Genomic DNA, 23,030 nt, shown 5'->3' on the forward strand with positions numbered 1-23,030 from the left:
ATTATCTCTGAACTTGAATTAACAAAATGATGACATCGGACATTTTCATATAGTTCATGGACTAACTTGAACACGTACCAAAAGTCTGAAAACCACATTACATGTTGAGTTAAAGTTCATGGACTAATTGTCGTCATTGTCCCCCAAAAAAAAATCAAGAAAGAAATCCACATTCTCCTTAGCCTTAGATACATGACATTGTTTGACAATTTAATTCAAATCCCTTTTCCGGCTTTTGATGAAACGCGGGGGTCGGTGAACTAGCATATTTTAAAATCCTGTCTTCGGTATCGATTATATACTAAAGTTGATTTAATGGCGAGGGATGTCCTGAGAATCAACCCCTCCGCAATAAAACGAGAACAATTACCGCCAAACTAACGTCCCGCTTTAATGGTATTCTTTTCTCATTTGCGAGAGAAAGAAGCTCTGCCGACGATTTTCATCGACACGAAGCGTGAACATACGCGGGTTGCAAACACCCGCGTATTTGCTGTGATCTTTTACTGCTTCTAATGTTCAACCAAACCATGTTGAGAACTGGGAACAACAATCATTTTTCATGTTTATGAAAGTGAAATTTCCATGGGTGCTCTGATGATTGCTGAGCAGAATCTATGAGCATCATGAAGAAGAACACCCCAATCCTCAGTTGGTATACGACCAACATGATGTTAAAGTCCTTTTCTTTGCTTTTTATACCTTCCGTTCTAAAGTGAAAAAAAAGGGGCAAATTTCCCCTCCCAAAAAGAAAAATTACTTACCCCTTTTGGGGTGCAATCAAATTGGGGTTCGAGAAGATGGAGTAAAAAATTGGGTTGGCACGTGCGGATATGTACTTTTTTTTATGGGGCACGTGCCGAGTTTAGTAGGTAACAAAGGCTTTTTAATTAACGGAGGAAACCTAGATTTGTTTGATTTGGTAGCCATCTTTAGCCAAAAAAAAAAAAATGCGTACATTAACCCTAGCTAGATTTCGCGGTTTCATCACTGTAATCAACAGTATTCTACCATTAAATCGCGGAATTGAAAAAAGTAGATCATATTAGTCGCCGAAGTAGCGACGATTTTACCTAACTTGAAGCCGTTCGAAATAAAAATTAACTCGGAAGTCACGACGAGCATGCCCCCAACATTAGGTTTATCAGATAAGCATGATGTATTATAAAGAATACGAAATTAATTGAATTTAAGGCTCAATCAATCTTATGAAAAGCATACCGTCTCCTCATTTGAAAAATGAAAAAGATCTCATTCCACCACATCACCATCTGCTGCTTCCTAGGTATAATGAAAGGGGCAGCACAATGTTCTTTCTTCCCAAACGACATATATTTTTGTATCCGTGATTGTGAAGTGTCCATACAAGATGGATCTTTTCAGATACATGGACCCAATTCGAAAAAGACGATGCCGGGCATATTTGGGACGACGACGACGACCGGTCCCGTGATTTTGTACGGCGACGTTCATGCCGAGCCATGCGTGCAGCTTCAAGAAGCGCAGACAGACGAACAAAACGCCTCTCTCGTCGTCGTCGGAAGATTATAAAAAACCTAAGTAAACCCATGAAGATTCGAGGAAAAAGAAAGTTCCGAGAACAGATGCAAATACTAGTAGTTGTCGATGATGTTTACTAGGCACGATGATGTCCCACGTTTTGTCATTCTTTTTTTGCTCGAAGAAGATCGTGCATGATTACTTCGATAGGGACATCTGTGATTTTGCTGTTCCTACCACTTCTTGTTGAGTTGCTTTCCGGTGGTTAGTCCTTTTTGGTTTCTAAATCAAATTGGTTAGTACAGTGTTTCTACTTACTCTCGAGATGATTAGTTTTTACGAAAGGTATAGTCAATTCGATCAAGTAATAAATAAGATCGATGCATATAGTTTGAACATGTCGAATATAGTAGTGCGATGACGCGTTAATTACGCGGAATTCCAACCTTTTAACCATTTGCAGAGTATTTTCATAGGGATTTGTCGAGATATTTAAGTCAAAAAGATATACCGATAAGGTTTATTACAAGGGATAATGACACAATTGTCCTTGAACTTTTACCTAATGTGCAATGTGGTCCCTGAACTTTCAATTTGTTCAATGTGTTCCCTAAACTTTAGCCCAATGTGGAATGTGATATATGAACTTTTAATTTGATCAATGTGGTCCCCAAACTTGTAGTACATGTTCAAGTTAGTCCACGAACTATGTGAAAATGTTCAATATTGTCCTTAAACAGATTGAAAGTTTAGAGATCACATAGTATATTGGGTTTAGTTTAGAGACCACATTGCATATTTGATCAAAATTTAGGATCAAGCGTATCGTTTTCCCTTATTACAACTTTTATAAAGAGGATTAGGCATCTTCCTTTTTCTTTTCTTTTTTTTACTTTGTACCTCGTGTTATGGATGCCTTCAATTTACTTTTCAAAAAGATATTGTAGGTGAAGATGACCATCAGTTATGTGGTTATAGCCACCCTTAATCACATGATAATGATACCAAGCAGCTAAACTAATATTTTACGAAAGCCAATTTCCTAAATATAATTCGGCGTCCATGATAACCATAAAACTCAAGAGGAGACACGAAGAACATATATCTCGCTCGAGCACACTTACACCGTACGATCATCGAAACTTTCCTTATATCTTCGCAAATTATCGTCGTTTTCCGGTTGTTCGATCCATCGATTTTATTCTTCTTTGTTTTTTTCTCGAGATAACATAATGTTTTTTTTTTCCTTTCCAATTCACCAGAATAGCAAGAGCCGCATTTTCCACGAAGTTGTTTGAAAAAATGAAATTAGGTGGGCACCTAATACATGATTCATTTATCTTCATTGAGTTGCTTAAAAGACAAACCAAAAGGTTCAATAATTGCAACTTAAGCAGCCCCCTTCTAACAAAATCTGCTCCTCCTAAGGATCCCTTTTGTTTTTTTTCTGTCGCTCCTGAGGTTTCGTTTGTTCCGCGAAACCTAAGGATCTATTTATTTAGTGAAAAATAAAAAATTTTGAAAATTTTTCGTAAAAATAATTGGTTATATCACTCATAATAATTAATCAATAAAAAATATTATTATTATCGATAATAATTTATGCTTAAAATATTTTCGTGAACGATAAAAATATTTTTCATCGAGCGAGACAGGCAAAATACTTTAGACACCATAACTGGTTTCAGCCTGCCATGGCCTCATTAGGAGAGCGGCATCAGCTCTTTACCAATTTGTGCATGGACGGCCAGTCCTGCCTTCATAACTCCGTAGAGATATAATCATTCTATCCTAGAACTCCTAGCATCAATCGTGCCGACACCACTCTGACGAATCAGTTGTATTCATCTCTTTTGCATCACTCATTCTTTACTCGATAACCATAAGTTCAATTCATAAGGGTATGTGAATACGGGAGAATCGTCTCTGTGACACTAGTATCATAGATGTGGAGTTGCAAGAGGTGGAGCAAAAATCATAGAGATGGGAGTTAGAGATAAGACAGACAAAAAAAAAGGGATAATGACACAAACAGTTCCTGAACTTTTGTTCAATGTGAAACGTGATCTATAAACTTTTAATTTGTTCAATACAGTTCTTGAACTTTAACCTAATTTTCAATGTGGTCCGTGAACTTTTAATTTGTTCAACGTGGTCTATGGACTTTTGGTACATGTTCAATGTAGTTCCTGAACTCTATAAAAATGTTCAATATCATCCTTCAAATAATTCAAGTTCAAGGACCGCAACGAAGATTTTCATATAGTTCAGGAATTAGATTAAATAGGGAAAATTCCAATTAAGGACCCCAAGTGGGGTCCTTTTCTCAAAAGAGGACCCAAAGTGAACATGGTGTCAAATAAGGACCTGAAGTACTCAATCAGTCTCAAATAGGGGCCCGAAATACTCAATTTGTCTCAGGTAAGGGCCTGAGTTCACCGGCCGGTTAAATCTCGCCGAAGGCTAGCAGCTGATCTGCTCCGAACCGAAGAAGTACATTTCATCTCTGTTTTTTTCTTTTTCTTTTTTTTTCTCTCTTCCTTCGCGGCCATGCGCCGGGGTGGAGGTCGCCGGCCTCAGCGGAGGCGCCTCGCGGACGCCGTGCGAACGCCGCCTCGGCCCGGGCGGGCGAGGCGACTCGCCGGCGGAGGCGAGGCGAGGCTCGAGCTCGCGGCCATCTCGGGCGCGGCGAGCTCGCCCGAGATCCGGGCGAGCTCGAGCTCGAGCTCGCCGGCCATGGCGAGCTCCGCCCGGATCCGGGCGAGTTCGAGCTCATGCCGGCCGCCATGGCCGTGCGGGCCGGCGAGGGCGGAGCTCGCCCAAACCGGGCAGAGCTCGCCGCCGAGCTCTCGAGCTCCGTCGCCGGTCTCGGCCGAGCTCGGAGCTCGCCGGCCATGGCACCCTCCCCTCCCCTTCCCGCTCCAAGTTCTCCCCACGGAAGCCCCCGCCGGAGTCCCCGGGCCCTTAATTGATACACTGTCCACTTGAGGTCCTCTTTTGAAAAAAAGGCACCCACTTTGGGTCCTTATTTGATAATTTCCCGATTAAATATGTATCAAAATTTTATGGATTACCTTAAACGAATTGAAAGTTCGTGGACAACATCATGTGTCAAGTCAAAGTTCATGGATTATTTATGTCATTTATAAAATAAAAAAAACGGATCCTAAATCGAAATTCGGGACAGACGAGGGAGGAGCAGGGGCGATATCGGTAAATAGGGGCGGAAGCGAAGGGCCCCAAGAGAAACGCCAAAAGAGCTGCCTCGGATCAGAGGAACAGAACCCCGCAGCAGGAAGCGGAAATCTAATTACGCCTGCAGGCGACACTTGGGGATTCGCGAAAGGTGACCATTTCCCCCCCACAACCTTAAATTAATCGGGGAGGAGCCGTGTCGCCATTGGTTGGATTAGGCGTGGGAAAGCAAAAGAATGAAACCGATTCTTTAAAGGGGCGAGGGGGGGAAAAATCTGTTTTCCTGACACGACAGAGCTCCGAAACCTGCCTGACGAGGCTGCTACTGGCTGCCTGGCTGCTGCTGTCTTCATTAGCAGCATATCCAGCAGCAGCAATTATTATTGTCTATCCTGGGGATCAGGCGGGTCGTTTTCGGCTCGTAATGACGGATGGTTAATGCGATAATCTTGTTTATTTTATGTTTCGTCCACGACTTTCACAAGTTAAACTTCTTGTCATCCTCACCCTCCCTCGGCCCCGGCCCCTTCTTCCTTCGTTCCGTAGGCAAGAGTGTTTTTTGGACGCGCTCTGTTGGAGAGAAAATTTCCGTTTCCTTTTTTTTTTTCTGGACCGGGCGAACGACCGTAAGGGTCGAGTCGGATGTGGATGGGTTTTTTTTGTTGTTTTGTTTTGTTTTGTTTTTTTTTTACCTTTTGCTTGATCCGGATTTCCGGATTTCGCGAGGAACGTGCGTCGACTTCTTCTTGACTTGTAATATTTGAAGCTTTCGCAACATGTAAGTTTGACAAGTGAATATATACACGGTGTTTTTTAAGATTCGGACAAATTTTTTTTTTTTTTGTAATTTGACGAGAAAGCAAAAAGTCATTTTCATGCCCTCAATATTTCTTTTTTTCTATTTTGAATTTGACGGGTTTTCTTTAAAGAATATTTCAATATTCGCTCGTTCTCGTAAGTCATTGTAATTTTTTCTTTTTCTTTTTTTTTTTGCTTTGATGAAGGGCTTTCCATAAAAACCAACCATCGTAGTAGGTACCCAAAAAAAGAGGTTAATAAGCATCCAATCCACGAGCAATATCAAGGTAATTTCGTCAACTTTGGACAATGTTGGAGTTGAAAAAGTGAGAGAACTTGGTTTTGCAATTTCGCATCATCTTCCTTGGCTACTCCTAAAATTTGTCTTTGAACACGATTTAGGTAAAGTCAATGCACATTACAGATCCAAAGGGGCTGTCCACAAGCTAGATGCACGTTGCAAAAGACACTAAAATACCCTTTTACTTTGCCGGATCATCTCGAAAAATCCTTTCCATATCGCTGATCGTTTGAAGGATGCCTCTTTCTCGTCATATTGCTATCGAGCCGCTTCCAATTCCGTATCACTCTCGATTTCTTCGGCTATCGAAATAGCAGGAGATTCAATTTTATACATGCAAGTATCACGACAAACAGCGCGTATGTGTAGGAAAGATAAGGAAATACTGAGAAAAGAAGATGTAGGACAAGAAGCGGCGTTAAATAAAAAGACAAGAGTTATCCTTAAATTGTTGCCATTAACGGTAGAAAACGGTATTGATAATGCTATTCTAAGGTTAAACATTTTGTGAATTCTCAGGTACCGGGAATTCCGTGCTTATACTCTTGAATTGTAAAAAAAAAAAAAATCGACAAAAAGAAAAGTTTCATCTATTCTTTTATAACGAGAGGAAGAAATAAACGTAACAGCGGGATCATAAATGATATTCAAACCCTTCTGGAAAGTCATGATGCCCCGCAAAAGAGAACAGATTGAGAAGTCCAGGGAAGCAACGTCGTCTACATATTATACACCACACATCGATATCGAACCATTTTTCAAAGTTTGAAAAAATATGTTAGTTGATCCTTTTACTCCAAACTCCTCATACATTAATTGCCGTGGGGGGCCGGCCAATTAGGTGCGCTTGGGGCCGGCCCTTAGAATTAAGACAAAGCGATTGATATCCCCGAAAAATACCCATTCATATAGCGCGACACGCACCCTCAATTTGGTTCCTTTTTAAGTCATATTTTTCGGCTAAAAATAATTTGAGCGTACAACAAATTAGGGCGAAAACATAATTGTATAATGCGATGAGGTTGCCAGCTGGGAGTTTGATACGCGTAGGTAGTCGGTAACGAGCAGATTAATAATTGATTAGGGATCGATGATGCAGTTTCTTTAATCCAATCCAATCGATGAGCAACGCATGACGTGGGGGGGGGGGCCCGGGGGGACACGTGGCGGGATTCGATTGGTGGGATGGCGAAGGTTGGGGGTGTTCCCGGACCAAACAAAAAAAAAATAGCGGTTTTTTTAATTTTTAATTTTTAATTTCTTTTCGTGCGATTAATTAATCGAACTCGGCGGGACCCACGGGCAGCGCTGAGGAAAAAAAATTTCAGGGACAAGACGATGACGAGAAAAAGCTGATCCCGAGGTGGAGGGGAAGGATCCTCTGGGATCGGATCCACCGGTGGGGATCGCGTCATCGTGACGTGGGCCAGGTGGGCCCCCGCAAGGTGGGCCATCGTGCGGGGGTTCGTGACGCGCGATTGCTTGTGCAGAAACACTCCTCCCGGGGAGACGAGGGGAAAGATTATTCATTGGAAAATGTCGGGTAAACGCTTTGATATTAATTTGAAAACGTTTTTGAACTGGAAATTATAGTATTCTTTCGTTTAATTAATCGAATGTGTTCCGAAAACAACCGTTAACAAATTATTTTCAATAACGTGAAAAATTACGAATAATTTTTTTTTAATGGACGAGTCGTACTCAACTGTTAATAAGGTTTTTGTTTTATTACTTTATGCTTCGAATACGTAATCCGGCTTTAATACTCCACATCTTCTAAAGTTTTTTTTTTTTTTGCACTCCAAAATGCAAGTTTGACTTCAGTCTTAATAAAGGTGGTTTTCTTAAGACCATCATCATTAATCAATCGTGTCGGGATTATGCTCCATTCGATCCTTTACACATTCTAATCGGATTCCCAGTTAACGTTATGAATTCCTTGTTTTTCTACTCACGGAAGGAATATGTCGGGGGCAGAACTGAGATCAAATCTAAAACCGAGTTTTTTCGAGAGAATTGGCCTAAATTCTTACATAGACTTGGATGGATCTCAACCGTCAATCAATCGAGCCCAGCCGATCTCGCCGATCGAAACGATCGGACGGTTCAGATCAAAACAGGCCATCCAAGTTTTGGTCCAGGAAATCCCTCTTTTTTTTCCCCAGGAGGGTTTCCACGAGACACTCGTGCTCTCCGTTGCTTGCTAGTTACTATTTGAAAAAACACTTTTGTCTCATTTTGGGCTCTGCAGCCATGTTGCCGTAAGGCTCAGGCTTTTTCATCTCTGGGACACAATAGAAAAGGACACACTCAGACAAGGCTGCTTTGGCCTACGCCTTACGTTCCTGTCCTTTTCACTGCCCCCCCTGTCGTGCGCTACCAAAGCCTGGATTCCCTCGCAGACGATTCAGGGAAACAAAGGGGGCGACATCATCGAGCAGTGCCATTGTAGATTTCATTTCACGTACGGGAGATCGCGGCAGAAACCCGATATCAGTCGTCGAGGGGAGATCGCCAAGAAAGGGTTTTACTCTCCGAGCCTGTTAACAAATTCAGTCGAACCCGATTTCAATCTATTGGTTTAGGCCTTCGTAAGGAAATTGAAGCAGATTAGCCGCCCAACATTACAAAACAGACCCAATGCGAGATTTCTTTCGTATGACACCCTTACATGTCCACCCACCTTAACCCACGTAATATTGCTAATGATCGTTTTCAGTGTCGCGAGTTCGCCGCATCATTCTCCTAAGCCAATTCTCTACTTTTAGAAAAGGAAAATGACCGAAACGGTCATCGTACTTTGACCAAATATGTAATACAGTCCTTAAACTTTTAATATGTTCAATATGGTCCATGAGCTTTTGGTACATGTTCAATTTAGTTTATAGATTATATGAACATTTTCAATGTTGTCCATGATTTTGAATTAATGGAATGATAATATTAGATATTTTCGTAAAGTCTAGGACTAGATTGAATAATTTGCCAATAGTTTAAAGACTACATTGAACAAATTAAAAGTCCAGAGATCACATTGCATATTGAGCTAAAGTTCATGGACCACATTGAACAAATAAAAAATTCAGGGATCACATTGCACATTGGCCCAAAATTCAGAGTCTATTTATGTAATTATCTCTTTAGAAAATTACTCATCCCAGAATCCAACATATGATGCGGGACCCGTGTTTAAACCATTAAATGAACACCGTCCCACGAAGTGAAAATCATGCAAAGGGTGGGTTACATGATCCCAACATCCAACGGAAATCATCAAACCGTCCGAAGACTACCTCATACATAAACGTAAATCGAATCCGTCTAATCGAATCCCACCGGACCCAATTGGCCGGCAGCACTCAATTCCCAGATCTCTCGCCGAAGAAGGACAGGATCTCGGCAGTGACTAGCTCCGCCCTCTCCTCCTGGATAAAATGGTGGCCGTCAATGACCAGAACCTGGAGACCAGGCACGAGCCCCTTGAGGATTTCGCTCTCGATGTAACTTTTGGTCCCGAATGATTGGAACCCGACATTCTTATCCCCGATGATGAATTTCGCGGGGACGCTTATTCTCGCGCCTTGCCATGGCCCGAGCAGCTCCCAGTTCCTGCATTCAATGGACATGTCAGTCTCTGCCACTCTGAGAAATTAAGGTACGACTAGCAAATGGCGAATTCAATGAAGAAATTGGAAGAGAGACTCCGGGCAACCTAGGCTGTCACAAAATGTGCCTGCCAGTTCTTGCTGAAATTGATTGTGTCTGTATTTTGAGTCCGTGGGGCAGCTTCGATCGTTGTCAAAGCAGATGAATGCATTTACTTGGCAATGGAATTTTCATAAATGAGACAAACAACTAGTTTCTGGCACAGCGGACACATGTTGTGAAGGACCATATTGAGGCGTGAATGCGAAAAAGTTATCCTAGACATCACTTTTCATGACCTCTTCCGATCTTTGCTTAGATTGTATTGCTGTAAATACAAACTCTGGTTAAAGGCAAATCTTGGGTCCTTTTTGGTCCCTCTATTAGCTGACTGGACTGAATCTCTATGCTTTTGGGTTTTCAATAGGGTGGAATTGAACGCGGTTTTGATCCGACTTACCTGTCCATGGCGCGGTAGTAGTTCAATGCCCCGGTGAAACCGGAGCTCCGGAACTTCTCTGCCTTGTACTGAAGCTCCTCTTCGGTGGTCCACGGCGGCAATGAATCTGGGGTTTCGAGGAAATCGATGAACTCGACACCCGGTGGAGCAGCCAGGAGATCGGGACCGTTCACCAGTAAAAACTTCTTCAATACCGTCAAACAGTCATACTTGGCAAACGACTTCTCAGCTCTTCCTGGTTCCTGAATTAGCCACAAAAAAGAGAAACAGAGTACTGCACCACTTGCCAAAACTATGCTTTAATAATCGGTGCCTCCTTAATTCAGAGACCATACCGAAGCTCAAATTTTCGGCAATTTTTTCTTACCTGAAACTGAGTAATGTAGAGCCCGTCACCAAACTTTTCGGTCATGTATTCGACCGGCTTCAATTGCGGGGACCGTGGTCGATAAGGTACGCTCAAGTTAACGAGCGCCTTTACTCTATCCGGCCTGAGGAGGCAAAGGTGCCATGCTACTTCCGCGCCCCAGTCATGACCCACCACATACGCCTATCCGCCAAACCCATTCTCATTTCATCAGCTTTCTTACAGAAGCATCAATGTACCATAGAAGAATCAACGTATAGGCTACTCAGTATTCACGCTTGGTACATGTTCAGAACCAAAAGATTTAGGTTATGCCCACATTTGCTGTCAAAAAAACATGTACTTATACACTGTTTTCTGAGTTGAATGCTGCCACTGACTTTAACATGAGAATTAAATTGGAGCAGGAAAGTCTGTCTCGCTTCTGTTCTTGCACGTAATCATTTTCCAGTTCTCGGGTGTGGTGATGGTTTTTACTCAATTGTGCTGACTTTGAGCAATTCGCTGCTCCTCCAATCACAAGTTTTTGATCTCCAAGCACGAAATTGGAAGGCATAAATTTCTCTCTGGCCTTTATTCGGCCGATTATACGCTGCAAACTTATAATCACCTCACGTTCTATCAAACCACGCGAATGTTACAGATACTAATCCTCACGGAAAAATACCCTGCAAGTACTTAATCATTCCAAGCGACAGATGTGACGCACCTGATCATGACCGAGCGCGTCGATAAGGCCGACCAAGTCGCCAACCAGGTGGAGGATAGTGTACGATGCCGGATCGGCAGGGCAGTCCGAGTCCCCGTAGCCCCTCATGTCTGGGGCGACGACGTGGTACCCGTGCTCGGCCAAGTGATGGATCTGGTGCTTCCATGTGGACCAGATTTCGGGGAAGCCATGGATGAGCAGAGCCAGAGGCCCATCTCCTTTCTCTGCTATGTGCATCCATATCCCATTCGTTCGGACTCTCCTGTGAGCTATGTCAGCCATGTCTGTGGCTTTGTGCTTCTGTCTGATCAGTCTTTCCTGCGACTGGTTTCTCGCTATATGTACGTCGTGTGAAGTGGTCAATTCTGGTGTTCAAATGTTTTGTTCACCGGTTCGTATTATTCAACGCACAAATTCAAGAAGAGAAATTGGACTTTTCTTTCGGATACGGAGACGTTATCCGCTGAGGCAGAATCTATCTTACTGAACAATGGTTGACGGGGGGAAATAAAACATTGTAAATCCTTGGTGCATCCATGCTTGAACAGGGTGTTTGTTTCGTTTCGTTCCGTTTCGTTTTTTCAAAGCAGGACACTACTAATTTGATCTTCTCGCTAAGATAACAACACAAATGATCCATGAATTTTGATCCAATATGTAATGTAGTCCATGAATTTTTAATTTGTTCAATGTGATCCTTGAATTTTAGCTTAATGTTTTCATATAGTCTAATGACTAATTTGAACATGTACCTAAAGTGCAAATTAAATGTTCAGGGACCACATGGTACATTGGGCTAAAGTTCGAGGACCACATTGAACAAATTAAAAGTTTATGGAGCATATTGTATATCGAGTCAAAGTTCAGGGACTATTTGTGTCATTTTCTCAAAAGAAAAAAAATATCCTTTTGAATTTAGATTAATCATGAAAAATTTATGTGGGTCCTTCATAGTTTTACCTTTTAAAATATCTCGTTGCTTATCGTTAAATAAAGTCTAACTTGAAAAATAAGAACCCTCAAATAGACTCGATGCACGTTGAATTTTAGAACTATCTTTTGTTCATATCCATCGAGAAGAGGACAATAGTTTCGGAAAAGCACGCAATGGAATGTCGAGGATGTTGGTTGTTTGTTTGTAAAACAAACAAAATAGTGCTTTTTCCTTTGTCCCACATAGGAAAGTTTTAAGAAGGTGGACCACTTTATATGTGTGACTGTCTTCTTCCTTGTTAAAGTGAAGACAATGGGATGTGGACTAGACTTCTCAAAACACGCGTGCGGGTGCGCGATTATTAGGCGCACTTAGCACTTAGCGCTTGCGGATGATAATTAGCACTAATCCTCATTTATTATTTTTATTTATTAAATTTCGAATTTATTATTATAAAATAACAATTTTATCTATTGAAATAGTGTGACTGTTCGCAATAGAGTTGCGGTTATTTTTTTATTAATTAATTTCGAAATTTATTATTTAGCCTAATGGTTACTAGGCGTTCTTACAACCTTTAGAAGAATTGTGTTCCTTTGAACATAACTACTTCACCTTTGGAAATTTATGCTTTTTCAGACGGAACTCCTTCAACGTTGAAAAGTTGTGTTTATTTAAAGATTATTTTTCAGAATTTATAAAATTCGGATTAATAAAAATGATTAAAAAATATTATTCTTTTATTTTATTATTATTTTATTTCGAATTTTCGTATATCCTTTTTCAACGTGACTTTTGATTTCGTACCAATTCACTACATATTTTTTCGATGAAGGGATGCCTTTATTCGAAAGGCTGCGATTAGTGAATCAGTTTTTACATGGTTGAATATCAAGTCTCTTCATTCGGATTTTTAGACACTTTTTCATTTCGAAAAACTATAACCATTCTTTCTAATTGTTTTCATAGAGAGACCCTGAAAATATGACGAAATTACTATTCGGTATTCTCAATTGAGAGTTTGTTGTATTATGGAGAAAATTTGCCGTTGACCATTAGCAACTTCGTGGGACAAATAATTCCTTAAAAAAAGTGATATCAAGTCTCAAAGTCTGACTTCGTTGTTCATCCCGTTTGAAGTTGAAGTTGAAGTTTCTTTTCTTCTACAATTCGAAGGAGCATATTTTTTCCAACAGAGGAATGTATTATACTGCTCGAAAAATAAATGGAAAATCGACTACAGAAATTTTGGAATCCTCCCGGCAAAAGGAAATATGTAGAAAATGAATTTTCCGGCCCAACTAGATATTTGTCACTCAACGTAATATTACAGATTGCTTATGGAAAAAACGTCGTATTTCATATTCCTCCATGATGGGCCTAAAAAAGATCCTTCACACGTCCAATGGGGTCAAGCCCAGCCCACTCTATCTCTATCCGGGTCGAATCGGCCCAAATCCAAAAAAAATCCACGAACCCGATAACCCGACTGACGTTAAACCCTGGCACCCTGCCACACTTCGGTGCTGGTCTCTCTGTTTCTGCAACGAAGGAGGAGGACGAGGAGGAGGAGATGGGGAAGAACAAGCGAACCAAAGACGGAGCGCCCGGCGCCCACTCTCCGTCCACCGTCTTCATCTCCAACCTGCCTTACTCCTTCACCAACTCCCAGGTACTCCCTCCCTCCCTCCCTCCCTCCCTCTAGGAAGGAAGATGTTTGCCGTGTCGGCGCACGCGTGCGTTGTCGGATTGAGGAGCGTTTGTCTCTGTTTCGATCTTTCAGCTCGAGGAGGCGTTCGGCGATGTCGGCCCGATCAGGCGTTGTTTCATGGTCACCAAGAAAGGTGAGGGAGTGTGATGTTTGTGCTCTGGGGGGTCATGCGCGCTTGCGTGGGGCTTTCGTTTTTTTGCGTGCTGAGCATATATGCTAGGGGGAGGATTTGGTGACTTTTTTCTCATCTCGTTGCAGGTTCCAATGAGCATCGAGGTTTCGGCTTTGTTCAATTGTAAGTCTCCAGGGAAATATTTGATTTTCGGCTGTTAAATTGTGACGCAGTATGATGTAGCTGAGACTTCATTGCCCTGGAATTTGTTGTGCTTCTTCGATTTATTCGCGAGCTTTGTCGGCGACTTGTCATTTCCTTTTATTTTCTCCTGGATGTGGAAGAATGCGGAGGAGCGTGATTTAGCAAGCTAACATGGCCTGGTCGAGGAATTTAAGATCCATTCTAACGCAACTACTGCACTCTTTTCTGTAATTCTGTATATTCGCATAGTTCTCGTGATTCTAGATGCTGCTGATGAGCTCTCTTTCCAATTTAGTTACTTTTCCAGTCAGGGTTGCAAATTTTTACCACTAACTTCCCTATTAGGTACAGTTCACAGATATGATATATTAATATCGGCTGACCTAAAGTTAAAACTTTTGAGAGAACCATTGGAAGTTGTCCACGATTTCCTTGGACTCTAAATTGGTTAGTAATTTATGCTTAAAGATTTTCGTATGATTTTGGCTGTCATACTATGAATGACAACATGAATTGGGAACAAGAGAGAGAGTTATGTTAAGGTTCAAATAAGAATCATGACATGTAGATCAACTTTGTAAAGCCCAAACATAAGAAAGAGATGAGACTTGGCTGCTTTTATAATTGAAGGAAGGAAATACATGTTGATATGTTCATGTTTGAATACAAACTGAACAAAACCTGCATGCTGCGTCAAGACCAGACACTTTGCAGTTTTCTTTTATGCATGTCGAGATACTACTGATTTGAGTACAAACTGAACATGCCTTAAATAATGCGTGCGACAAGACATTGCAGTTTTTAGTGCTCTTTGATGCACTTTGCTAGTTTCTGATGCAGATTTGAAAATCTAAATAATAAAAATGTTAATGCGAAATTACAAAAATCCTGCTTTACCATTTGCCAAATTGCCAATGCCATGTCGTTGCTATGAACACATCTGTCGCAATATAGCAGTAGTTATTGTGCCTTGCTCTCTATTCTAGGTGGGAATTTTCGTTGAAAGACCATATTCTGGTAATTTTTGAACGATCTGTTAATTTCACATGGGCTGTTTAGGGCCCGTTTGGTAACGTGCCAAATAGTGAGATTTCATGTTTATATGCTGGAATCATTACCTCCTTGTTTTAACTTTTGTAATGTACATAAATCAATCAATTATTGCTCTAATTTCTGTGCTGACTATTTCCTGAAGGCCCACATTCTCTATATGTATTGTAATGATTATCACTTCCTTATAGCGCTGTTGCCGAAGACGCAAACCGTGCTATTGAGAGTAAGAATGGTTCGTTGGTTGGGGGTCGTAAAATCGGAGTAAAACATGCTATGCATCGGGCTCCCCTTGAACAGCGTCGAGCGCAAGTGAATCAAGGTTGATGTGCTGCTGCCCTTATTGTAATACAAGCGCCCTGCACTTGATATGCTCACTCCTATTCGTTGGTTTTCTCAGATGATGCTGTGGAATCAAAAAAAGCCAAGGACAATAAATCTCACAGGACAATCGAGCCTACTTTGGAGTTAAAGGAAAAAGGTTGCATTCTTTGATTATTCATTGTTTACTGTATGTCATGTATCACACATTATTATATTTTCGATTAATCGTATATTTTCCCTTGAACTCAGATAGACCTGTCGTATCTCAAAAAGCAGCTACATTGTGCCGTAATTTATCTGATGGTGAGAAAGGCTCAGAAAAGCAAAGGTACTGAATCTTATATTAAGCTTCTTGACCTTCTGTTGAATAAGATGGTTTGTCTGTATAGCTTTTCAGATCATTGATCATGTTGGAGAGGAATAAATATGACTCGTTTCATTTGGGTCAATCTCATGAATATTCCTTCCCTGTAATTTTTGTGCGAGAGATACTGTTATGATTATCAAGTTGCTAGATTTTTTTTTCCGGACAAATCCCGATGGATGCTACTTGTCCCAAAGGCAATTATCAGTGTCCCTCGCATAAGTACACTGGCACATTTTTCTGGGGCGAGTCACAGTTGTGAGTGCTTTCTGATACTAGTGAAAAGGTAGTGAGCTGGGTTGACCTTTGTTGTGATAACATCTCCCAGAAGTTCAAGATGGAGATCAGCCGTTGATTACGGGTACAAAACTTGAATATAGGTAGATCTTAAGTTTGAATTAGGGCGTGACGCATTCATTTGTACTGGGGAAGATTTGGTTGTTTTTTACTCGATTGTGCTGGTGCATTGGTTTTATACATCTTCTATCAGATGATTGGTACATACGATCTTGCTGATAGTTTCTTTAGAGGAAATGTTATTCAATTGTGTGAGGAACACAAATTTTCTACCCGTAAACTTCCCTTTGAAATATACTTTTAGAGCTCTTTCATTATCTATAATTACTGATCCAGAGAATTATAAATGTTTTGTGTTAACGTGAATGCAGTGACATCAATTTGTATGTTGGTGTTCTGAAGGGTTGCAAGGACTGTTATATTTGGTGGTCTTGAAAGTGCTGAAATGGCGGACCAGGTTCATAGTAAGGCAAAGGAGATCGGGACAGTGTGTTCTGTCTCTTATCCACTTCCTGAAAAGGATCTTGAACAACATGGTAAGTGCACCTTTGCCGTCACACTCTCTTTCTTGTCATCGTGGTCTTACTCTTCATTTCTCTTGATGATTGGTTTCCTCTCACCTTCTGGCCTTTTCCTTCCCCGTATTTCAGTTAAATATGCTGAATAGTAATATTTTAATGGGCCTGATGAGATCTCAAACCCTATGTGTACCGCTTCAACGGAATGTCATCAATCAATGTGTCAGCAACTTAGAGGTGCGAAATAACTTGACAACTGAGTGCGCATATTATTTAAGAACATATTTGCCTCCTACTCTTCTTCTGCCTTCTGTACGCCTAGCATTGTAGGTGGACGCTATTCTTTCGTCATTGCAATTATTATCAGAACCCTCCCTGCGAGCCCTCTGTTGTGAGCACTTCTCGCACCAGCAAGAACATCTCCTGCTTTGCCACAACCTTGCTGGCAGTACCCCACTAGTGCTGGCACTGTAGCCACAACTTAACAATGAACTGCAGTGCCACGGAGACCAGTTAGTACAATCCTCTTGATGTCATGTGAATATCTACTATGGTAGAGGACAAAATGATAGATATGTGCCTTCAAGTCTGATGAAGCGAATGAACTTTGTTGGGGAAGAGGGGAATTGTGAATAATACCTCTGGGCTCTGTTATTTGCACATTCAATATGATGTAAAGTGCATTCAGCAAGGAAATGCAGGATTTACATTAGCTATTCTAGACTTAGTGAAAATAAATATTACAAATTTTATATTTCCTGTCAGAAGATGTCTCGAAAGGGCTTGCTTCTGAGAAGTATGGGCTATGTTGCTGGTGGGATTGACAATGTTTCTTGTCAAAAGTCCTAACTAATTGAAGTTGTGTTTTGCTGTAATTTGAAAATAAAACTTTCTTGAGTTGGGATTCTAAACCGGTTGTTATTTGTGACATACCAGGCCTTGCACAAGATGGGTGTAGAATGGATGCTTCTGCCGTTCTTTTTACAAGTGTTAAATCGGCTCGAAGTGCTGTTGCAATGTTACATCAAAAAGAGATAAATGGAGTGGCTGTATGGGCACGGCAGCTGGGTGGGGAGGTAAAGGCATAACCTTATATTATTCTATCGTTTGTAGTTTGCCCAATGTACACTCTGGAGATAAATTTGTGTATACTGCTTATTGATACTGCAGCAATATATCAGTTTTTATGTTGCAAATAAATTTTTTTTGGTCAGAATGTTGTAAATAATTGGCCTAAAGCTGTTCCAGTCCCTACCTTTTTCATGAAGAAATGTGAGTCATTGTCTAATTTGTTTGGCAGGGCTCAAAAACTCAGAAATGGAAGCTCATTATTAGAAATCTCCCATTCAAGGTGATATTATATACATTATCCTAGCCCTGCTGCTGCTTTTCATTGGGCGGAGCTTGTCTTCTGAGCAAATCTTTATTGGTGAGTGCAGGTCAAAGATAAAGACCTAAAAGAGATGTTTTCTGCGGCTGGGTTTGTTTGGGATGTCTTTATTCCTCAAAATTCTGAGACAGGGTAAATTCTCATCACTTGTTATCAAATATGAGTACGACAATGCTCTTTTGCTTGACTATGATTGACTTTTGCAGGTTGTCTAAGGGTTTTGCTTTTGTGAAATTCACGTGCAAAAGTGATGCAGAAAATGTATGGCTTCATCTTATCACTTCTAGAATTTTTTAGGTTGGCATTATAAATTTGATATCTATTCTTTTTGGCAGGCCATCCTAAAGTTCAACGGGAGTATGTTTGGTAAAAGAACTATAGCGGTTGATTGGGCTGTTCCAAAGAAGGTATATCATGGTGTCAGCGCTGTTATCGCTGCCCCTACAGATGGTAAGTCAGCATTTACTTATGTAAAATTTGGTTATCAGATCTTTCGTGTAATGTAGTCTTTGTTAAGGAAACTGGCAATAATTTTTGAATTTGACTGATGAACATTTTTCCTTTAATTTTATCCAAGTTATTCTTTGAGAAAACAAATTCAGAAAACTGGAACTTAAGAAATCTTTTCCTTAATACGTCATCTCAATGGCTCGTTCCCATGGGATCTTATGTTCTAAACGCAAATTCAGTGTAATGTGGTTGCTGGATTTTGCAGGACAGGAAAGAGAAACAGAAGAGGAAGGTGGTAGTAGTAGTGAAGATCTGGAGGATGATGTTGCTGATGAAGGAAAAGGGACCCTGCTATCTGATGAGGATGATGTTGTAGCAGAGAATTCAGATGCAACTGGAAAAGACAATACTCAGGCAGAGTTAAATTTTGATGACGAAGCTGATATTGCGAGGAAAGTTCTAAAGAACTTGATCTCATCTTCTGGTAGAGGAAGTCACCCTAACAGCGAGAGTTTGGAACAGCTTAAAAGAGAGGAAAATGGAAGCTCTAATGAAACCAATGATGCTGCGATTGAGGGTGTCAATTGTTCATCTGTTAGTGAAGCTGAAAGTTCTGGTAAAAATAAAATGAAAGATGTGGAGCAAACAGACACGGATGATGATTTGCTGAGAACAATTTTTATAAACAACCTGCCTTTTGATGTTGACACTGAAGAAGTGAAGCAACGTTTTTCTGGATTCGGGGATGTGCAATCATTCGTTCCGGTTCTTCACAAAATTACCCAGTATGGACTATAATTTTCTTCAATTTGCTTCTATTTATTGTTTGTCTGTGGTTTCACCTAATTCTTTGCGGCAGGCGGCCAAAAGGCACGGGTTTTCTCAAATTTAAAACAGTGGATGCAGCTAATGCTGCAATATCAGTAGCCAGTGTAACATCTGGAGTGGGGATATTTCTGAGGGGTAGACAATTAACTATTTTGAGGGCCTTGGATAAGAAGTCAGCCCATCAAAAGGAGTTGGACAAGGCCAAAACTGAGGATCATGACCACCGCAACCTTTACCTGGCAAAGGTAGACAGCTCAAACAGTTGTCCAAGCCCCCAGTTTTGGTTTGGTCATGTGTTAACATGCTCGTGTGTTAACATGCTCATGCACCCTATTTTCAAAAAGCTTGGCTAACAGATTGTTGTCAATTTGTAAACAGGAAGGACTTGTTGTTGAAGGAACGACTGCAGCTGAAGGTGTTTCAGAGAGTGATATGGCCAAACGTAAAGGGTAAGCGTCTTCCCTTCTGAATCAGGACTGCAGCTTTATTCTTTCTTTTGCTTGTCACATGTTCTGTTGTGGAGATGCTTGGCTGTATTTTGGACCTTCACCTCCAACTTGTCTCTATATCCAGCCTTCTTAGTCCTCGTTTGCTTCTTCTTTCTTGAGTATATGGTTGATTACCAATTTGTGCAAACAATTATTTGTTAGAAGCGTCTCATAACTATCATAGCGACAACTTGAATTATTTTCTTCAGCAAAGTCACTCCTTAATCATTTGATTCGATTGGAACATCTTTTATCACAGGTACTCAAAGATGTCTAAAAGTTAAGCTCTGAGTTTATTCTCATTGAAACTTGGATCTTCATTTGCATCATTTTGCTAGAGGATGTTCCACTATGTTTATAACAACTGTTTGTGATTTTAATTATTGGTTGCAAGAATAGATATTACCGATTCGAACGCACCCATTTTACACCTTTCTGGTGTTAGTTGAATCTGTCACATGCAACATCCATTTTATATCCCCTATGTTGTTTTATATAATTCTTTCCCGAAGTATGTGTAAAAGAGGATGCATGATAGTGAAACAATGGCACTTCTTAGTATATGCTAATGATGGTGACTCTTGTAGTATGTGTCTTCCGCAATTGTGTTAGTGATATTCTGGTCCTTTACAGGTTGGAAAGGGAGAAGATGACTAAGCTGCAATCTCCAAATTTTCACGTTTCAAGGACCAGACTTGTTATTTATAATTTACCAAAGTCAATGACTGAAAAAGAACTTAAAAAGCTGTGCTTTGAAGCAGTTACCTCACGAGCTACAAAGCAAAAGCCAGACATTAGACAGGTCAGTAAGCCTTGTTTATTTAAGCGTTTCCCTTTGTCTTTTGGCAAAACAACCATTAAATTATCAAATAAGGACACTTAGTCTGTTGTTGACATTTCTCATCTACTAAATGGAGTTTGTATTTATATATCTCATGCAGATAAAGTTCCTGAAGAACATCAAGAAAGGTAAAGTTGTCACAAAGGATCACTCACGTGGAGTCGCTTTCATTGAATTTACAGAACACCAACACGCACTTGTGGCCCTGAGAGTATTGAATAATAATCCAGGTAAGGTCATCCTAAAGTCCAATTTCGTTTGCACGTTTCTGGATGTGTGTCTGTGTGTGTGGGTGAGAGAGAGCGAGAGAGAGAGGAGGTTGTCCTTTGACAGACTACTATAATATTCCTCCACTTATTTCTTGTGCTCTAGACTGATGTTATTACCTAATGTGATGTGTTTCCTCCAGAAACTTTTGGACCCCAACATCGGCCAATTGTTGCATTCGCCCTTGACAATGTGCAAACACTAAAGCAAAGGAAAGCTAAACTGCAAGGTTTCCAACATAACTCCCCAAATGATCCTCAAGGCATGGGGCCAGAGGATAATGATAATGTCCCTCCACCCAAGAAGTCTAGGAAACGGAAGTTGAGGGGTGAAGATAGATCACGGAAAGATTCGCAAGGGGCTTATCGGGGTGAAAGTTTGCAACCTAGTGAACCTGCTGCTAAAGCGCATACCGCTAGTAAGAAGCGGAATCGTAATCTGGCAAATAAGATGGAAAAGGCAATCCCATCTGAAGAAAAATTGGAGAATTCAAATGAGAAGCGTGGGCAAGGATCAAACAGGAAACTGAAGGGTAAACTGGAACTGAAGCGAGCTGATGGCAGACGATTGTTCAAAGGTGAGGTCACACCTGAAAGGAACAGCAAACAGGAATCGCTTGAATCAAAGGCAGTACCAAGAAAGAGAAAGCTGCAAGACCAAATGGACGAACAACGTGGCAATGCAAATTTGAAGAAAGGTAGAAGGCCGAAGAAAATCAAGGAACCGCCTGGGAGAGAGGCGGTAGACAAACTTGATCGGTTAATTGAGCAATATAGGGCCAAGTTTTCGCAGCAAAGATCTGGTAAAGGCGACGGTCTGAAGGATGCTTCTAAGAAGCGAAGCAGGTGGTTCGAATCTTAATTTCGTTCTGAGGCTTTGTAGCATTTTATGTATTCTTTTGGTGTATCAGCATTTTCCTTTTTGCACGAAACTTTGTGCGGTAGAGTTGATCTATTCGTAAATTTTTGGTCTGTAATAGCTCAGAGTCCCTGGAAGTATCAATCCTGTTATTTCACTTTTATGAAAACCTCACTTGTCCGTTCTCAGACCGCCATGTCGACTCCCTAGAAACAGAGGCCGCAGCAGCTTGAGATCAGCGGCCAGATTCATCACAGGGACATTCTTGACCTAATCGAGGACGAATTAATCAATCAACAGATACTTTCTGGAATTGGCTGAATTCCTTTAAGCCATCTCAAATGCATTCTGAATCCCTTTTAGACTCTATTTCCCATATTTGGTTTTGGATTTTCTTTCCTCTACAGGTCATTTTCTTCTTTGCTAAATTGGCGTGATAAGACGGAATTCGATAGAGGGTATGTCATCAAAGGACTCCGAGGGTGTTACTTCCCCGTGACTCGTCCATGCAAAGGATGTCAAGTCAAGAAGGTCGTTTTTAGTTAGATGGCGTTTCTGAAAACCTTTGGTGCATGGATCCTCAATCCCTCTAGAACCGTCGGAAAAATTAAAGTGAAAAAGAAGTAAATCTCGCCTGTTGGTAAAAATCTTTTAAGTTCTCGTGTGTTAGGACATTTTGTATAGGAGTTAAAATGAAAAGAACCGTCTCGTGGTGGATCCTAGAATTGCCGACGATCCTCCTATACATTTTCCATGTTTAGGCGAAAGGACACCGACCCTCTTCTCGGAAGAAACGGTTATCAATGCTTTTGAATTATAATGGTCCTGGAATTGCAGGCTCAGCCTCCCTTCAAAAAATTGGAAGGAGAAGAAGCCAAGAAGGTGTGTCCTACCACGGGCAGAAAAAGAGACTGCTCATTTCTGTACGTTACAATGATCATTTGCAGCCGCGCAGGACCAAGGAGGCACTCCTTCTTCAAATGTTTCATGTGAACTCGATGCTTCCCATGAAATTAGGCTCAAACCCACTTTGTATGAATGATTTTTCTAAAAATAGCATATGTCTAGTTAAAAAATCCCTCACGGCTATATTAAAAAAAAATGTTAATGGATGACGGCATTGTGTCGATAAGACTGAGTTAGTTTTGCATAAAACTCGATCTTTCTGCTCTACTACCTCCGCTGTTGCCGTCACGGAGCCACCGCTTCACTCCGATTCTCGTCGGCGGGGGGATTCAACCTCCCGGCTTCACTCCTAATGTCGACAACCGTCGTAAGCGACTCATGAAAGCCTGAATGAGGATGTTGTTGAGCAAGTGCCGTGGAAGGATTTCGTGGAGACTACACAAGAGCAGCTGATCATATGGGAGTGGTGATAGGTATATTTGGTTAATTGAAAAAAAAAATTGGTAAGAAAAA

The 23,030-nt window shown here is 41.0% G+C and overlaps 2 protein-coding genes across 3 annotated transcripts; one reads left to right on the forward strand and one right to left on the reverse strand.

Annotated features, from left to right (window-relative positions):
* Positions 1 to 8,966: 8,966 nt before the first annotated feature.
* On the reverse strand, positions 8,967 to 11,366 carry LOC115672443 (uncharacterized). Its single transcript, XM_030594252.2, has 4 exons — positions 10,976 to 11,366; positions 10,267 to 10,449; positions 9,900 to 10,141; positions 8,967 to 9,403 (listed from the first exon to the last, which is right to left on the reverse strand). The coding sequence occupies exons 1-4, from the start codon at positions 11,255 to 11,257 to the stop codon at positions 9,154 to 9,156; spliced, it is 957 nt and encodes a 318-aa protein (XP_030450112.1). The 5' UTR covers positions 11,258 to 11,366; the 3' UTR covers positions 8,967 to 9,153.
* A 2,075-nt stretch (positions 11,367 to 13,441) lies between these two features.
* LOC115672693 (uncharacterized) lies at positions 13,442 to 21,799 on the forward strand. Of its 2 annotated transcripts, XM_030594591.2 has the most exons (18): positions 13,442 to 13,581; positions 13,693 to 13,753; positions 13,879 to 13,915; positions 15,178 to 15,308; positions 15,387 to 15,467; positions 15,560 to 15,638; positions 16,374 to 16,507; positions 17,426 to 17,565; positions 17,790 to 17,840; positions 17,929 to 18,011; positions 18,086 to 18,140; positions 18,215 to 18,329; positions 18,595 to 19,114; positions 19,189 to 19,402; positions 19,536 to 19,606; positions 20,279 to 20,447; positions 20,587 to 20,716; positions 20,896 to 21,799. In XM_030594591.2, the coding sequence occupies exons 1-18, from the start codon at positions 13,483 to 13,485 to the stop codon at positions 21,612 to 21,614; spliced, it is 2,889 nt and encodes a 962-aa protein (XP_030450451.2). In that variant the 5' UTR covers positions 13,442 to 13,482; the 3' UTR covers positions 21,615 to 21,799. The 2 variants fall into 2 exon arrangements, with proteins under 2 accessions (XP_030450451.2, XP_056160834.1); XM_056304859.1 differs by lacking the exons at positions 13,442 to 13,581; positions 13,693 to 13,753; positions 13,879 to 13,915; positions 15,178 to 15,308; positions 15,387 to 15,467 and having other exon boundaries at positions 15,561 to 15,638; positions 16,343 to 16,507.
* Positions 21,800 to 23,030: the final 1,231 nt, after the last annotated feature.

Source organism: Syzygium oleosum, unplaced genomic scaffold, assembly GCF_021117445.2.
Source record: "Syzygium oleosum isolate NSW1041296 unplaced genomic scaffold, Sole_v2.1 Sole_v2.33, whole genome shotgun sequence".
In the NCBI taxonomy this organism is placed as follows: Eukaryota; Viridiplantae; Streptophyta; class Magnoliopsida; order Myrtales; family Myrtaceae; genus Syzygium; species Syzygium oleosum.

What these genes read in the sequence shown, in the direction of transcription:
- LOC115672443 (XM_030594252.2), bottom strand. Translation starts at nt 11,257, where the DNA reads ATGGCTGACATAGCTCACAGGAGAGTCCGAACGAATGGGATATGGATG. An exon ending in TCTACATTACTCAGTTTCAG is followed by an intron (nt 10,142 to 10,266) that starts GTAAGAAAAAAT and finishes TGGCTAATTCAG; the next exon opens with GAACCAGGAAGAGCTGAGAA. An exon ending in TACTACCGCGCCATGGACAG is followed by an intron (nt 9,404 to 9,899) that starts GTAAGTCGGATC and finishes CATTGAATGCAG; the next exon opens with GAACTGGGAGCTGCTCGGGC.
- LOC115672693 (XM_030594591.2), top strand. Translation starts at nt 13,483, where the DNA reads ATGGGGAAGAACAAGCGAACCAAAGACGGAGCGCCCGGCGCCCACTCT. An exon ending in GGTTTCGGCTTTGTTCAATT is followed by an intron (nt 13,916 to 15,177) that starts GTAAGTCTCCAG and finishes ACTTCCTTATAG; the next exon opens with CGCTGTTGCCGAAGACGCAA. An exon ending in GCAAAAGTGATGCAGAAAAT is followed by an intron (nt 18,141 to 18,214) that starts GTATGGCTTCAT and finishes TCTTTTTGGCAG; the next exon opens with GCCATCCTAAAGTTCAACGG.